Source organism: Canis lupus, chromosome 5, assembly GCF_003254725.2.
Source record: "Canis lupus dingo isolate Sandy chromosome 5, ASM325472v2, whole genome shotgun sequence".
NCBI classification, from domain to species: domain Eukaryota; kingdom Metazoa; phylum Chordata; class Mammalia; order Carnivora; family Canidae; genus Canis; species Canis lupus.
Window position 1 is genome coordinate 17,873,081 of NC_064247.1, and position 16,583 is coordinate 17,889,663.

At 46.6% G+C, this 16,583-nt stretch overlaps 1 protein-coding gene across 15 annotated transcripts in view; it reads left to right on the forward strand.

Moving 5' to 3' along the window:
- Positions 1-9,574: 9,574 nt before the first annotated feature.
- The window catches only part of CADM1 (cell adhesion molecule 1), a 325,518-nt gene continuing 318,509 nt past the window's right edge, over positions 9,575-16,583 (forward strand). For 3 of the 15 annotated variants that reach the window (XM_025465440.3, XM_025465446.3, XM_025465447.3), the window contains exon 1: positions 9,576-9,750. In XM_025465440.3, the coding sequence (XP_025321225.1) occupies positions 9,615-9,750 (136 nt within the window). In that variant the 5' untranslated portion in view covers positions 9,576-9,614. Of the gene's footprint in view, positions 9,751-12,043; positions 12,136-12,896; positions 13,274-15,069; positions 15,172-16,583 lie in introns of those variants that run through there. The other 12 variants (XM_025465431.3, XM_025465448.3, XM_025465433.3 and 9 more) reach the window with 9 other exon arrangements.

Consider the following 16,583-nt stretch of genomic DNA (forward strand, 5'->3'; position numbering starts at 1 on the left):
GCCCTCTTGCCCTCTGCAAAACAGATCTCTTTTCTCAATTATTCAAAATAAATAAATCAATGATATAGTTAAAAAACAAGAAGGAAACACTAGAAATAACCTCCCCTCTGTTTCCATATGGAAAGCAGTCTAAACTTCAGTGATTTTAAAGACAGCTTTAGTGAGGGGAGAGAGCCCATCTGTATGGCTCGGCAAATTAATTTTGAATATTTGAAGATAAAAAGGCTGAGTTCCTAGGAACTGGCTTTAAAAGTCACAATCCATAGCAATCCGAGGTATTCACTGACTAGGAGCCGTTCTGTTTATTCCAAATACCCCTGTATCACTGGTTTTGAAAGAATATGGTTCTCTGTAAAGCGCTGCCAATTGGGAAAAGAATCAGATAATGAAGAAGTGATGGTACCGTGATGACATGCCTTTAGGTCCTCAATAGGATTCCTTCTAAATCAAAAGGCTGTTTTTATTAGCATTTGATGAAGGAGGGGGGGAAAGAAAGAGGAAGGCTTTTTATTTTTTCTTTTTCATCTTCCTAACAAAACACATATAAAGTAAGAGCCCCTGGAAGAGCCACATTGCAAACCCAGAGGGTGGAAAAGATAATTTTGTAAATTGTAAATCAGAAATTCTATTTGCAGTAGATGTTGAACATATGTAACTTACCAGCATAACATGGTTATCCTGAACACAAGTGTGATGGATGCCTTGTAAGTTAGAGAAGAGGAGACAGAGTAATTTAAATATCCAGTATGATGTTTCTAGGTCCTCTGGGATGTTAGCCTCCTTGAGAAATCCTGTAGGAGCAGAACATGGACCCATTGGCATTGCCTGGAGACAGACGGCTGGACAAATGCCTGGAGACCCTCCCTCCTCTGGGCTTGTTTCATGCCCAAACAAGAATGGAATCAGATGAAGTGAGTTGGCAGGGTCTGAGATTAAGATGATCCCCTTTTACACAGTGCCTCTTTAGGACACTAATATGCCAGAGACCTCACCAACTTGGAACTGGTAACCTTTCCTAAATTCAAATTGACTTCATGAGATTTTCTCCTCTTCTGCATTAGCAAGGAAAATGTACTCCTCAGGTTGGCTCTATGAACTGAGGAGCCAGGTAATTGACTTTGGTGGGAGGACATGAGTGGATAGTATAGCAGAATAAGATCAATCCACAGTCCCATGGAGTAGCTCTCCAAGAAAAGTAGCAGGCTCTAGGGTCCTGATCTTCAATTTCTCTTCCTCATCCTATTGTAGTAAGCTGCAGCTGTATACTTTCCCCACTGGCAATGCTATTTCTGGGCCAAAGCTGACACAGACAAGAGGAACACTTTAGATGAAAGATAAATAACAATTATTAGAAATCATAAGGGCTTTTTTTTAATATAATTGAAGTCATGAACTGTACTAATTGCCTCTGAAACTATATGCTATTTACTGCATTTTATTAACTGCAGTGTAGGAGAGTATGTCTGCTGTGTGTATTGGCATCTTGTGGATATATCGAGATTTTTGCATAAATGTGTTATTCATCACAGACCAAGCCACATAAATAAAATATATATAGAGATATTAGTACTGTAACGAAAGTCTTAGAGAAATAGTTTAGCAAGTGACAATGCTGTCAACGAACATAAAAGACTGAAATTAAGCCTTGCTTTTCTTCAAAACACGATCTTTAAACAAACTGAACTTCAGTTGTTCACAGTCTGGGGACAGGTAGAGGAAGAGATTCAAAGCACCACATGGGGTTCCTGCTGGCTGAGAGAAAGGTATCCTTGGAGAGCTGAAACCACATTTAAAAGAGGAAAAAAAAAATAAATCTACGTAAATCTGCAAAAGAGTAAGATAAGTATTCTTTTTCTGGAACCCTTTTGACAAACCCCTACATTTTCAAAGAGTTACATGGGATTTGGGCAGGCTTCGACTTTAATGTGAGATGCATTGCTAAACTACATGCAATTCTTTGGAAATTTAGGGTTTGGTGTCAGACAATGGGGTGATTTAACTTGAGAGTTCGATGAATGAATACACCTGAACTGTTTGGTGCAAAAATACAAGATCTCTAAGTAGCCTACTAGTCAGGCAGGATAATCAGGAAGGGAAAGAAACAAAAGTAGACTAATTCAAAGCAGAGAAGAGGAATTTGCGAGTCACTTGAAACCCTATGACCAACATAAGATCCCAAGGGTGGGCTGTGTCATAAAAATTTACCGTTTAGGATTGCAAAATAGATTTTCTTTTTCTTTCTTTTTTATTTTTTTTAAAGATGTTATTTATTTATTCATGAGAGACAAAGAGAGAGAGAAAGGCAGAGACACAGGCAGAGGGAAGAGCAGGCTCCCTGCAGGGAACCCGATGCAAGACTCCATCCCAGGACCCCAGGATCACGCCCTTAGCCAAAGGCAGATGCTCAACCACTGATTCACCCAGGTGCCCTTGCAAGATAGATTTTCAAGACAATTTCTATTCTGATCTTGTCCTGTTTACGACCCATATTACAAAAAGTTATATTACCATTGTCATCTTTTAGCAACACGAGTGATACGATCTCATATTCATAATATGGCCATTTTATATTTGCAGCCTTATGAAAATCTATAGATATCAATATCTATTTTTAATGGATCTTGCTGCAATCCCACTGCCTGGGAAGCTGTGCTATACTGCTACAGAATTATCACAAAGCTAGATCTGACAATTATGATATCATATCAGGAAAATATGACTTTTAAAGTGTGGGGAAAACTTTTGCAGCATCATGACCAATCATATTTTAGTTCAAAAATAAAAACTGAGGTCTATATGTGATCATTAGTTGAGCTGCCTCAGTTGCAACAATCCCTCTATCCAACCCAAGGCTGCCTGTCAGTGTCAATGAAATTGAATGTCTCCAAAGCTGTTTCTTCCATATTTGAAAATCACTAGCAAATCACATCTTCCTGCCCCACTGGCAAGATAAGCAAAATTAGCACATGTCTTTTTTTCCCTTGTTTTGTCAAACTTGAATCAAACTGTTTATACTCAGCAAGAGGCCCGGCACATACTGGTCCTCAGTATTTTATCTAGAATGGCAACTCTTCATCGCTTTTATGAAATGTGTTTATTTGACCTCTTTGTAGCAAGTGACATGGTGAATCACTACCCCTTCCTTGTTGAATTCTCTTTTTCTTCTTTCCCTATCCCCAGGTCCCTCCTTTTCAAGGTCCACAATTTCCTAAATAATCGGTGTTATCATAGTCGTACTCCTAGCTGATTTTTATTTTTTATTTTTTTTATCTCTTTCTTCACACCCATTTTCAGAAATACTACTACTTCTTAAATGTTTGGGGTCTTCTCTAAAATAACAAGGCATGGGATCCCTGGGTGGCGCAGCGGTTTGGCGCCTGCCTTTGGCCCAGGGCGCGATCCTGGTGACCCGGGATCGAGTCCCACATCGGGCTCCTGGTGCGTGGAGCCTGCTTCTCCCTCTGCCTGTGTCTCTGCCTCTCTCTCTCTGTGTGACTATCATAAATGAATAAAAATTAAAAAAAAAATTTAAAATAACGAGGCTGCTTCTCAGTTTTTCTTATCATGTGTTCAGGAAGCAACTTTTCCAGATCTAGGGTTTGGGTGAGGCTTACGCTTATGGTCAAGGGTTAGGGTCAGTGCCTGGTATTTTTCCAGGCTCATTTTTTTTAAAGGATTTATTTATTTATTTATTTATTTATTTATTTATTTATTTATTTATTTATCACACAGAGAGAGAGAGATTGAGAGAGAGAGAGAGAGAGAGAGAGCAAGCGGGCAGAGGGGCAGAGGCAATGCTGAGCAGGGAGCCGGATGTGGGGCTCCATCACAGGACCCCAGGATTATGACCTGAGTGGAAGGCAGACGCCCAACCGACTGAGCCACCCAGGTACCCTTCCAGGCTCATTTAAAAAAAAAATCTTTCCCTGTATGCTCCCTAGGTGCCCACTTACTCTCCCCTTCCCCCCAAGTCCATGGCTTTAACTTCCACCTCCATGCTCTTGACTCCTGGCTCAGTCACTTCCCTGAGTTCTAGATCAGCATTTTTGATGCTTTGTTGACTGGTTGAATACTTCATAGGCACCTCAAAACCAGCTTGTTCCAAAGTGAAACTATCATCTTCTCCCCAAGGCCCATCCCCAAAACAACAGTAAACAATCAGATGGACCTATTCCATACCTTGATACCTGTCTTGGTAGAATGATACCAGCATCTGCTCAAATGCTGGAAGTACAAATCTAGGATTCATTTTAAGATTTTTCTACATGATACCACTAGAATATTCTTTCTAGTAGGTAAACCTGACCATGAATTTTTCCTAGTTGAACTGGTTCCCATTACCTATAGCCAACAACCAAAACATGTTAGTATGTCAATCAAGGCATTCTCCCAGCTGCTTCTTTTGCCACTTGTCATCTGGTAGCCTGTGATCCAGCCATTCTATTTGTCATTTTTCAAATATACACCCAGAAGCTTCTCTCCTAAACTTCTGGGCCTTGCAAATGACCTTTCCCATAGTCACATCGTGCCTCACCCTCAATAGTTTCCCTGTATGTCCTATGGAGTCTTGTTTAACTTGGTTCATGAACCAAGACTTGGTTCATGAACCTTCTTCTGTGTGAATTATCCTTGATATACAGATATTCACACCTGCCTCTTGGGGATATTTAGGTGCCTCCCTTATCTGTTCACGCAGGGGCCGTGTGCATGTATTATAAAAGCATTTATCACATATAATAATTGTGGTATACATGTCTTCCCTACTATACTCTGAGTTCCTTGCCTGTAGGTAGTTTCTTTTTTTATTTCTATTTTGAGAGAGAGAGGGAAAGAGAGAGAGAGAATGAGTAGGGGGGGGGGGTGGGGGGAAGGGGCAGAGAATCCCAAGCAGACTTTGCTGTGGGTGTGGAGCCTGACATGGGGCTTAATCCCAGGACCCTGAGATCATGGCCTGAGCCAAAATCAAGAGTTAGAGGCTTAACCAACTGAGCCACCAGGTATTCCCAGTAGGTAGTTTCTCATTCATCTCTGTTATTCCCAGGACTTAACAATGACCGTTCCATTGGGGTGCTCTATACATTTTTCTTCTTTTATTGAATATTTGGGGAGTGACTTGCTGGTTCAGTCAGTGGAGTGTGCGACTCTTGATCTTGGGGTTGTAGGTTTGAGCCCCACGTTGGGTGTAGAGATGACTTAAAAATAAAATCTAAAAAAAAAAAAGAATATATATTTGGATCAGTCATAGATTTCCAGATATATTCTTAGATACCCGATCACGACAAACTGTGACTAGATCTCCAAAGCAAATTTCCTTCCATCTGCACCGGGGCCGCTCCTTGACCCAGTTTATGTGTAGTTTATGTGTCGGTACTTCCCTACTTCCCTTTCCTTTGAACTGGTATTCTAGTCTCACTATGCAAAAGTTTACTGTCAACTCCATGATTCTAGAAGAATAAACTTGTGGGTAAAGTGGTTAATTACTCATTTAGGAGTATGGATTTAGATGGCTTTATATTTCATAAAGATTCATAGACCGATGCCCCCAAAGATGAGCTGCTTAGTCTTAATCTAAGTACAGATGAGCTACCTGCTAGATAGACCAAGAGTCTATCCAGTCCAATATTCTAACATACTGCTAGCTTACTTTAATTTATGGAAGACTTTCTATTAAAAGCTGACATTTATTATAATTTCAGTATACCCTTTGACAATGGAAGCTGAGGCTTAGGGATTATTTTAGTCAGCTCCGGCTGCTATAACAAAATACCAGAGGCTGGGTGGCTTGAATAACAGACATTTATTTTCTCACCGTTCTGGGCGCTGAAAGTCCTAGATCAAGGTGCGAGGTTCTGGTGAGAGCCCCCTTCCTGGCTTGCTGGTAGCTGCCCTCTTGCTCTGTGCTCACAGGACCTTTCCTCGGTGCCTGCATGTGGAGAGAGAGCTCTGGTATCGATTTCTAGGACATCTGGATGGTATCCATCTAACCTAAATATCATCTAGACTTAATACCTACCTCCAAATATTATCACATTAAGGGTTAGGGCTTCAACATATGAATTTGGCAAGGGAATGAGGTGTGTTGGGGGGTGGGTCAGGAGGATATAAAAACATTCAGTCCATAAAATGACCAAACCACTTTCCTATGGGTACTCAATTGAGAAGCAGGGCAAATGCTGACTCAAAACATTGTTTTATTTTCCCTAATAATTTGTTTTTATTGCTTTTCATACATGGATACTCAAATAATTAGCATATTAAAAAGCAACATGTTACCAGTTCTCATTGATTATCTCCTAATGTATTTGGCAAAACATGACTCTCTCCTTAATGTTTATTTTTCCTTTATGTTGTTCCGTATTTCTCAGCTGCTCTAGTGGAGGCAAACAATATAGGGTCTCTCTCCCTCTCGCTCTTTAAAGTTTTCTCAGAAGAAAAAAAAAAAGGACTAGGCTCTCGGTGCTTCTGGCAATTTTATTCTAACACAAGAAGTCCCCAGATTGTAATTCTGATAAGTATTTCAGTTCTTTCTTGAAAAATTAAATTCACAAAACAATTGATTATCAGTTATAAATGGCAAAAACACCATCTGGTTTTCAAAATTGGTTAAATCCATGTAGCAAGGGGAAAAAATGTTGGAACTTGTAGTTGGCGAGGAGTTCTGGTCCACGAAGCAGAAAATGACGAGCTTTACTATGAGAAAGCCAGAGTAGTCATAACTTGTACTTAGCGGCTGCGGGAATTTGATACGTTCTTCACATGTTCCATATGTTAAATCGCTTGGCGAGATCTTCAGTGTGAAAGAGCTGAGGTGGGGGGAGAGGAGCATGGCTAGTGTATAGGTTAACAACAGCTTCATCTTAAGTTTTCAGCTCTGGTTCTCTCCATGCAGACCAGTGCTAAAGATGTCCCACCGACCTGGGAAGTTGGATGTGCAGATTCCTTAAGCTTATGACACAGGTGGTTGATTTTGGGGGTGGAATTTCTAACACTATTTGCATTCCTCTGGTGAGGTAAGTCACACAGCATTAGCATTTCCTACAGAAATGTCCCATATTGTTCTTTGCCAATTGGAAATTTGAGTAGGTGTTCATTTGATGTGCCAAGAGAATGAAGGGAGATGAAAACACTCCACATCTTCCAATGTCCCCATACTGTGTTCCTAGTGTGGGAGGCTTGGGGCCTAACTAGATTCTCTTGGAGATCCAGCCTAAGAATGCTTTTCCTTAGGAGTGTAATGCAATCCTGTTATTTAAAAAAAAAAAAAAAATGTTTCTCAGTTGCTGGCATATTTTTGCCTTATGTTAAAAATGTAGTGATCCTGTGCTTATTATTCATGCATTGTAATGTGATGTTTATTCATTCACTTAACAAATATTTGTTGAGGCATGGTATAGCATATAGTGGTTAATTGCACAAGCCCTGTCTGCACCTTAGAAACTTTGACCTCGGGGCAATTGCTTAATCTTTCTAACTATGTCTAAAAAATATAAAATGGGAGATAATAGTACGTGCCATGGGGATTGTTCCAAGTATTAAATGAGATTATGTATGCAAAATACTTAATAAAAACTCAATAATTGCAAGACTAGTAATAAGAATAAGAGCAGCAAATATAAATATGACTCTTAGCTAGGGTGCTAGAGTTCCCGGCATATAGGACCTTATTTTATAGTTAACACATCGCTTTCAACATACGTACGGCCTCAAAATTTTTTATCCTGATTTTGGCGTGACTCTCTGCTCTGCCTTTGGTCTGCCCAGGTAGCTGTGCCTCCAAGGGTGATAAGAATACATGGGACTTTGCAGAGTGGACATTATCCCGGTGACCACATGGTGATGGTTTCCTGCCTCATGTAGCACTGTCTGCTGGAGCTTTCCTGAGTTCTGGAGGACTGCCTGTAGTTTATGCATCAGGGCCTGTAATTACGGAGCAGAATACCCAGGGCTGGGAAGACAGGGCAGTCTTGAAATTAGTTTATGCATAATGGATAATAAGGAGGCTGTTTTTAAGTGTAACTCATTTGGTGGGTTGGCAGATCTTGACTTCCTTTTTGATATGTCATATTTATTTATTTATTTATTATTATTATTTTTTAGCTAAACGAGGACAGAGGGCCAGGCAAGTCATTTGGTGCAGCTCCTCTTGACTGCAGCTCAGTCTTAGCAATTTACATTCAGTAATCTCTTGGTCATTTAGCCACAGATAATTTGTCATGGTTTGTTTTAGCTGTTGTGATATTGATATTTATTATGCAAATTGTATTTCCTACATCTTATTGTTCTGCATTCTATGAATACTTAAATTATTATAAACCTTTACACTTAATATGGCTCGTCCTTCAATTTGATGCTTGAGCAACAGAGGGTCAGAGCGCATACGATCTTCTAGAGGGGAAGAAAATAAGTAATTAAAAAGCAGACAAACAAGGGAGCCGGCTGCCTGGTTGAAAAGAAAGCAGAGGCAATTTCGGGGAGAGACAGCGAGTCCGGAGAAGCAAATCGTTTCAGCCGGGAGAGCCCGCCTCTCCCAGAGACACGGGAAGCTCGGAGCACCTGTTGGTCCCCAGCCGCCTTAGGAAGGGACTGGGGCGTCGAGAAGGAGGGAGTGGGTTTGAGCCCCCTTGGAAGGACGAAGATGGCAGACCCTCTCTTCATGGGCACCCCCACCTCGCCCCCCGCCTCCGCCTTCCGCCCTCCACCCTCCACCCTCCACCCTCCACCCCGGAGCCTTGACGGAAAAGATTTTTTTGTTGGATGTGTGTAATCGTAAATATACATCATTGCACTTGTGTCAAAGGTATTTAAATACGCATGCATCTATAGAAGGCCGGAGGGAGACCCTCTGCAAGCTGGGGAGCCAGAGCCGACCCTCCCCGATCTACCTTTCCGGAAAACACACCGCAAAGCTACCGACTCGAAAATCCCAGAGCCCGACTCGGGCTCCTTTCTCCCAACTATGCCCAAGTCTACCGCTAGGCTGGTGAGCGGGCTCTCCCGCCCCGCCGGACGTGCAAAGCACGCATGCACTTCTCCCAGATTGTTTTGTCAATCCGGGGACCTGCATTCTCATTCTCCACTCCCGAGCAGCCCCCGTTTCCCAAAGATCTATTCCTTCGGTGCAAGGTGAGTGACGGAAATTTGCAACGTGGGGTTTCCAGGCCAGATGCACCCGGTGTCCCGGGCACGGGAGCCTCCTCCGAGGGAGACAGATTCTCCGGCGGCCGGTCGGCTACAGCGATTGCTGCATACGTTCCTGATATAGGTGAACGGGAAGCGAGACCCGCCCCCTGGAGCCCGGGCCCCCACAAGCCGGGCGCCCAGGAGAACACTTTTTCCCCCGATTCCGGGGAAGCGAACACGAATTCTAACATAAACATATTTGCATACGCCCCGCCCCCGGCCCCGCCCCCAGGTGGCGCGGGCGCGCCGCCGAGCGCCAGCGCCAGGGGGCGGGGTGGGGGAGGGGGCGAGTCCTGCGAGAGCCGGGTTGGGCTAGCGGCGCTGTGATTGGCCGGCCCGGACTCCGCCCCCAGCGCATGTCATTAGCATCTCATTAGCTGTCCGCTCGGGCTCCGGAGGAAGCCACCGCCGCCAGTCTGAGGCAGGTGCCCGACATGGCGAGTGCTGTGCTGCCGAGCGGGTCCCAGTGTGCGGCGGCGGTGGCGGCGGTGGCGGCGGCGGCGGCGCCTCCCGGGCTCCGACTCCGGCTTCTGCTGTTGCTCCTCTCCGCCGCGGCCCTGATCCCCACAGGTAGGTGTGGGCACCGGCCGGTCGGCCCTCCACATCTCCTAAGGCACCCCAGTAGCCATGGCCGTGGAAGGGGAAACGTTTCCATGACAACCTTCCCCCACTTCCTAAACCCGAATCGGAGGGAGTGTGGAGAGGAAACTCCGGGCTGAGCTGGAAGGGGCAGAGGGACCGGGGGTCCCCTTTCCCCCCCGCCCACCTGGGTGGCAGCCGGAGCCCTTGGGGATGGCTGCACCCGTACCTTTTCTCCCCGGCTTGGCGCGGGGTGCGGAGGGGACTGGACATGGGGGGCCCGGGGGCTCGAGAATAGGGGAGACGGGGAAGGGACGGAGGGACCCCCAGCCGTCCGGACCCTCCCGAACTCGCTGTCGTCCCCGTAACTTGCAGGTCCTCGCGTCCCGGGGCTGGCCGGTCGCCCCCACCTCTCCAGCGGGCCCCCTACGTCCCTGCGCCCCGCACCTCCCGAGCCGACCCGCAGCCGCCCCCAGCGTGCTTGCCCCCGATCTCCAGGACGTCCCCGGACCTGCCCCGCCGTCCCCGCGCTCTGCCTCTCCCACCCCCGGCCCCCGAACCGCGCGCCCCGCGTGCCTCCCTCCGGCCGGATCGCGGCCCTCGCACCCCCCGGCCCCCGGCCCGCGGCCCCCGCCACCCGCCACCCGCCACCCGGCTGCGGGGCTCCCGGGCTCGGCTCCAGGCAGGGAAAGTTCCTCGGGCCCGGCCCCGCGGGGGGGGGGGGGGCTGTCGCCGCCTCTGCGGGCAGGAACCGGCGCCCGCAGCCCGCAGCCCGCAGCCCGCTGGCCCCGCGTCGGCCGCCGCTCGTGGGGACGCCGGATTCCCAGGCTGCGCGTGCTCCCCGGCGGCTCCGCGGCGGCGGAGGGAGGTTCGCGGCCTCTGCGGCCAGGCGGGCACCCTGCGGGCCTCGGGGCGCCCCGGTGCGCGGGGCTGCCTTGGGGAGTTGCCCGGGGGCGGCCCTGCACGCCCGGCGCCTTCCCCGGAGACGCCGAGCCCTCGGCGGGAGCCCGATGTGCGGCTGCCCGTGTGCCGGGCGCGTTGGCGCGGTCGGGAAAGAAGAGGGCAGTGTTTGCTTTTGCTAACAAAAGGGAGCCGGAGCTCTTCCCCAGCCGAGAGGCTGGCAGTCCTGCGCCCTGCCTCCCCTTCCCGCCACCGCCGCGCTCCGCGGCCGCGCGGCGTCCCCGCGCCCCCGGGCCTCCCGCTGCGGGCTCCGGGCGGGCGGCGGGACCGGGCGGCGCGGGGCGCGCGGGGGGGCGGGGGGCGGGGGATGCAGCAGGGCTCGGCGCCTGCAGAGCCCCTCCTCGCAGCTTGGGAGCCGCAGGACCGCGAGCAACAAGTGGCGGAGGACGCGGAGAGCTCAGCCCCCACCTGCGGAGCCCCCGGCCGCGGCGGGCGCAGCGCCGGGGCCCCCGTGCCTCTCCCGGGCGCCTCTCCGCTTGGGCTGTGCCTTTTGTTTACACGCTAGAGGACACACAGTTACGTAAACACCGCAGGAGACACGCTGTAGGAAATGGGGATGTCGGGGGGTGCTAGCTTCGGACCCGGGGATGCCGGGCCGCTTGCTACCTCCCCACCCCTCCCAGGCAGGCTTGCGAGGGAGCTCGGCTTGGGGAGCGTGTCGGGGACGTACAGGGGTGGGAATCTGGCAGCAGCTCAGTTCCAGAGCTGAGGATTTTTTTTTTTTTCTTCCATGCCACTGCATGTCTCCGGATGTTGTTTATGTGTGTTTTTTTTCCCCCCTCTGTGAATTCTTAATTTATGAGTTACGAGATAATTGGGTTCAGCCTATTGCCGGTGTGGTTACAACTTCATTTCGGGTGATGTCTCTGACTGGATGGGTTCAATAAAATGTTCCTGAAAGAGATCCCTCGCGCTGCTGCATTGTAAAAAGCGCCAGTGTCAGTTAAACGTGAGCGTGAGTAAAGGCTCGGTAACTGGCGCATAATAGAGGCAACAATAGACTTGTATTGGCTGCAAAAAAAAAAAAAAAAAAAAGGCGGGGGGGGGGGGGACGGCGCTGGTCGGGGATATTGCCTTTTGACTAAAAATGGGAGCCGTGCAACGCGCGCTTGGCAGCAGAGTAGGGTTAGCTGGTACCTCCTCTGTCAAGCCTGCTCATTGACGGCACCGGGTAGTAGCAAAATGTACTATATTTGTAACTATCTCGCCGTGAGAAGTTGCCTTCCCAGCGAGGGATGTATGCGGACTCGAAAGGAGAGCGGTCTGGAACTCAACCGTGCATGTCAAAGCTGCAAGAAAATTCTGTTGCCAGTTACCATGGAAGCAGCTTCTTGCTCTTGTGTACATCCGTTTGTACGCTGGTTATCAGATTGTGTTCAAATTAGAAAGTAATTGGGCTTGATTTGTAGCGAGGGGGTGAGATGACTTTCTTTAAATCTGTTTTTTTCTCTTCTGCGCTGCTTGGTGATGGCATTGGGAAGGGGTCTTGGCCTAGCCCCCAGGTCCTGGGCTGCCCGAGTTAGACTTCAGGTGGGCCCCGGGGCACTTTGCTTCCTTCGGCCTCTCCAGCTAAGCTTTCTCCCAGAGGCCTCCAGGTGCCACTGTCAGGTTAGAGAAACCTGTTGGCGTTGCCTTCTAACTTCATTAGGCGTGTTTCTTTTACGGGCTCGCTGGGATAGAGATCTGGGGCCATCGTGCTGTAGGTCCTGGTTCTGTCTTCCCCTGGAACTGAATCCATCCATCCCCTGGAGAGCATCTCCCATCCCACCCGTGGTGTGTGGATTAAATGGACGTTAATGAAACACAGCTGAAATGGGGTTGTGGAGACTCACTCCTCCGTGTAAATCACGCCTGTTATTACGTTTTAGGTGCACGCGTGGTGCCGCTTCTCATCCCTCCTGAGCTGGTGGCTCACTGCCCTACTCTTACCTTTTTGTAGCATTAGAGAGGATGGCTGGTGGGTGGGGGTTTGTGATGGTGCTGGCAAGCCGAGGGGCCGAGTTTTGCTTGTCTTGACCTGTTGGGGCTTGTGTCCCGGGGATGGGGACTTTACAAAAGTGCCGTCCTGCTATTGTTGCCTTTCCCTGCATCAAATTGAATGGCCGCAGGAGGGACTTGCACTTGTCTGTGATAGCTTTGATAAAATATCCCTCATTAATGCCACTTTATATTTACAGTGTGTCACTGGAGACGCACAAGGCTTCATTTAGTGACTTGTGTGACGAGACAAGCTTGCATTATTTGCCTGGGACGTTTTGGAGGAACAAGAGGCCCATTGAGCAATCTTTTGAAATGAACAAATACGGAAAAAGGGGGGAATAAAAGAGCAGGCAGTTCTCTGGAACAAAGAGCTTTATTCATATGGATGTTGTACATGCTTTATCCAGTTTTCCCCAATGGCCCTCCTGGTTAAGGGGAGTGGGACAGGGAAGAAGCCAACAAGCAGGACACTTTCGCTTCCTCTCCCACTTCCTGACTTCATATTCTTACCGAGTCGGTGGTCCCGGATTCCCTGACTGCTCATCTTGCTCCACTCACTCGAAAAGCCCAGAAGGTAACAGGTTCCTAGGTTTAAAAAGGGATTTTGAAATGCTTTCTCCTAGCTCTGAATTTCAGCCGAAGACTGTGCTAGCTACCTGTTGAGACTGCTGGTCGTTGGAGGACATACTGGTTGAAGGGAAAGAGATGTCACTTTTTTTTTTTTTTGACATGTGTCAAGAAGTGGTTGATAGAGAATGTCAGATTGGTAAGATATCTTGCAAACTGTAATATCAGTCTTACTATTTATTTTTAAAGAGATGCGGTAAAAACTGAAATCCAAATTTTTCATCATCATTAATGGTGCTCTTGGAGTTTTACCGTGACTTTTGCCCACACCTGGTACATTTTGGCCTCAGACCTAAGTGAATTTTTAGAATTCCTGGGTCTGCATTGCTACATGATTTTTCAGGCTTTACAAAATTGGCAGTATTGCTGTGAATAGAAACTGTCTCATTCTCTGGGTTTTTGTATGTGACATTTTAATGCCTAATCGGCCACTTGGAATTTACATTTTAGAAATGGGTGTGTGTGTGTGTGTGTGTGTGTGCGCGCGCGCACGCACGTTTAACAAAAGGCCTGTTTTTATGTGGGAGATCTCTTAAATTGGGCCAAACTATGCTATGATTTGAATGGAAATTTACTAGCCTATGAAGAACATTTATAAGAAATAAATCCTAAGGATTCAAATGCTATATCTCTTTCTTGGGAAGAATCGTACTTGACCATTACGCTGGGCATTTTTAGCTGAAAATCCAGCATAGAAAGGAGAAATCACACAGCGACATCTGTTGCAGAATTGAAAATTTGCTGCTTTGAGTTGGAAGCAATTAGTCCCATATAGGCACCTAATGGTAACCGTCAGTGGGTATATGCAAATACATCTGTACACACACATATGTATACATATAGACGCACATATACAGAAAATCACCCAGTACAATATTCATATTCACATTGAAATGTATATGATAGAAAATGTACCATTATAACACCAAAGCTCCTTTTTCTTATTACCTGTTGAGGAACTAGAGAGTCTTATAATCGTGGAATTTTTGTAAGGGGAAGGATGCTACAAATGGTCTGGTGAAATCTCATTATTTTGTAGTGAGGCAGCCGGAGCCCAGAGGGGGAAGGACCCTGCTGACCGTGGAACTGAGGATGAGCGGGTGATGCAGCCCGGCCCGGGAGCGGGTTCCTTTATGTGGAGTCAGCAGCCCTGTTCCACCTCCCAGCAGGGATGCCCCAGTGAGGCATGTGGATCATGGGCAGACCATATCTTGGCTAGGTCTAGTTTATATTGTGAAGACAGCAAGATTAATTGTTGTTCTGGGTAATAAACCCATGGATCAGAGGAGTGACCTCTGAGATAAAAGAACCAGTTCTTGGTAAGGTTGCCTTTGGTGTTGACAAATGATACTGAAACCTCTGGACTTTATTTGGCAGTGACCACATGAATGTCATCCAAGGCACCTCATAGGGGAGGGCTTTTGGATTTGTGTCCCTGTCATAAGTCAGACGTGTGAAAACTCGGTGTCAGGAGCCTCGGCTTTAGATATTTAAGCTCTTGATTTGTCTTTTCGAGGATTCATATTAACAGTAGACCTAGTTCCACGTAACTAAGGAAGAAAGGAAGAATCCTTAAGTCAAGAACGAGGACAGGTCTTGATTTTCTCACCAGGCATTCTTCCCTTTTCATGTAAGCAGTGAAAAGTCTGAGAACATTTTTTTAAAGCAAGAAAAAAATTATTTTCACAAGATGACTTTATTTTACATTGATCCTATTTTCTTTATTTTTCCATTTTATTCCAGAGATTTCCAAATATCTGCCAAAGTGGAAAGAATGCCATAATAAACCCTGTGTGCAAATCACCCAGTTCACTAAATTTTCCACCTGTGGTCAGCCTATCCTCGGTATGCTTCCCCCCTTTTCCCAGATTAGTTTCAACAAATCTTGGACATCCTGTCATTTGTTCCATAATTTACTTTAAAGAGATTCTCTATAAGATACATTTCCCCCCAACCCCATAATCACAGTATCATGAACTGAATATACATTTTCTCAGCTGGTATACAGAATTGTGGCCCTACCCATGCTTTACTGAGGTAGGGTGAAGGCTTATTATAGTGGCGCAAAGCCGAGGCAGAAACTAGAGAAGCCAGAGCGCAGATTACTGCCTGAGACCTTTTCGTGTGGTTTGGTTTATTTTGAGCAAGGTTTTGTTTGGATCGGATAAGATGAGTTTTATTGTTGTGTAAATATGGTTGTGTAAATATGCCGTAATTGTAGCTAATCCCTCAACTGCGGCGCACTATGGAAAGCACCCATGGCGAGATTGGCCATTTCCAGTTGTTCTCATAATGAATACTCTCCATCTGAGGACTTCTGTAGGCAAGGCTATTTTAGTTTGATGGCTGTGAGATACCTCATTCGTGTATTTATCTTTGAATGCCTCTGTGGTGTAAATGCCTTTGCGTTTTGTGAATATATGGCTTAAAAAAATGTCTTTCTCATTTCGAACTGGCTAAATGCTAATTTCAGCCTGTAATCTGTAACCGAGGTGATCACAAAATGCCTTCTTTGGTGTGGGAAACCCAAACAACAAGCTGTAAGTATTTGGGGCTTATTTTTGTAGGATGGGGGTACAGGGTGGTAGGGAGAGAAAAGGTTACTATTTTTACTCCTGAATATTTGCCCTGTTGATTTAAATTAGGAATTTTAAATTTCAGTTAGAAATGCTGGAATGCTTCAGCATTCAGGGTTAATTTAGAAATGCTTCAGGGTTAATTTCTGAACTTCTTTGGTTTATGGGAAAATAGGTTGGTTCCATTTTCTAAGGTTCGTGAAATGTGAAGTGGTGTGTGTGTGTGTGTGTGTGTGTGTGTGTGTATGTGTGTGTCTGTGTTAAGAGGTTCTTTCCCAAATGTATTTAATGTGGACTATAAATGTGAAGCATTTGGTTTTTTTGGTTTCCAGCCAAACGAGTAATTACACGAGATGGTTTTGAGGGGTCTGAACATTCCTGGCCAGGTAAAAACCTGCCTCCTGCGCCCCTCTTCTGAGCTGGCCACGGTACCAGAAAAGCACAAAGGAATGCCTACATTCACGGATTGGGGAGCGCCACCAAAATCGAATAAGAAGCCTTTGTTTGGAAACCATCAATGAGGGAAGGGACCCACTGGAATGTTTGTAATTACAAGTGGCACCTCCTTGTTTAAATTTCAGAAGCCACAGTTTCTTTTTCAGAGATTTAAATTGCAGGCTCTAGCCAGCAGCTGCTGTTGTGGTTAATGGGCAGTTTCTCTTTGAAGATCTTCCAGTGCTG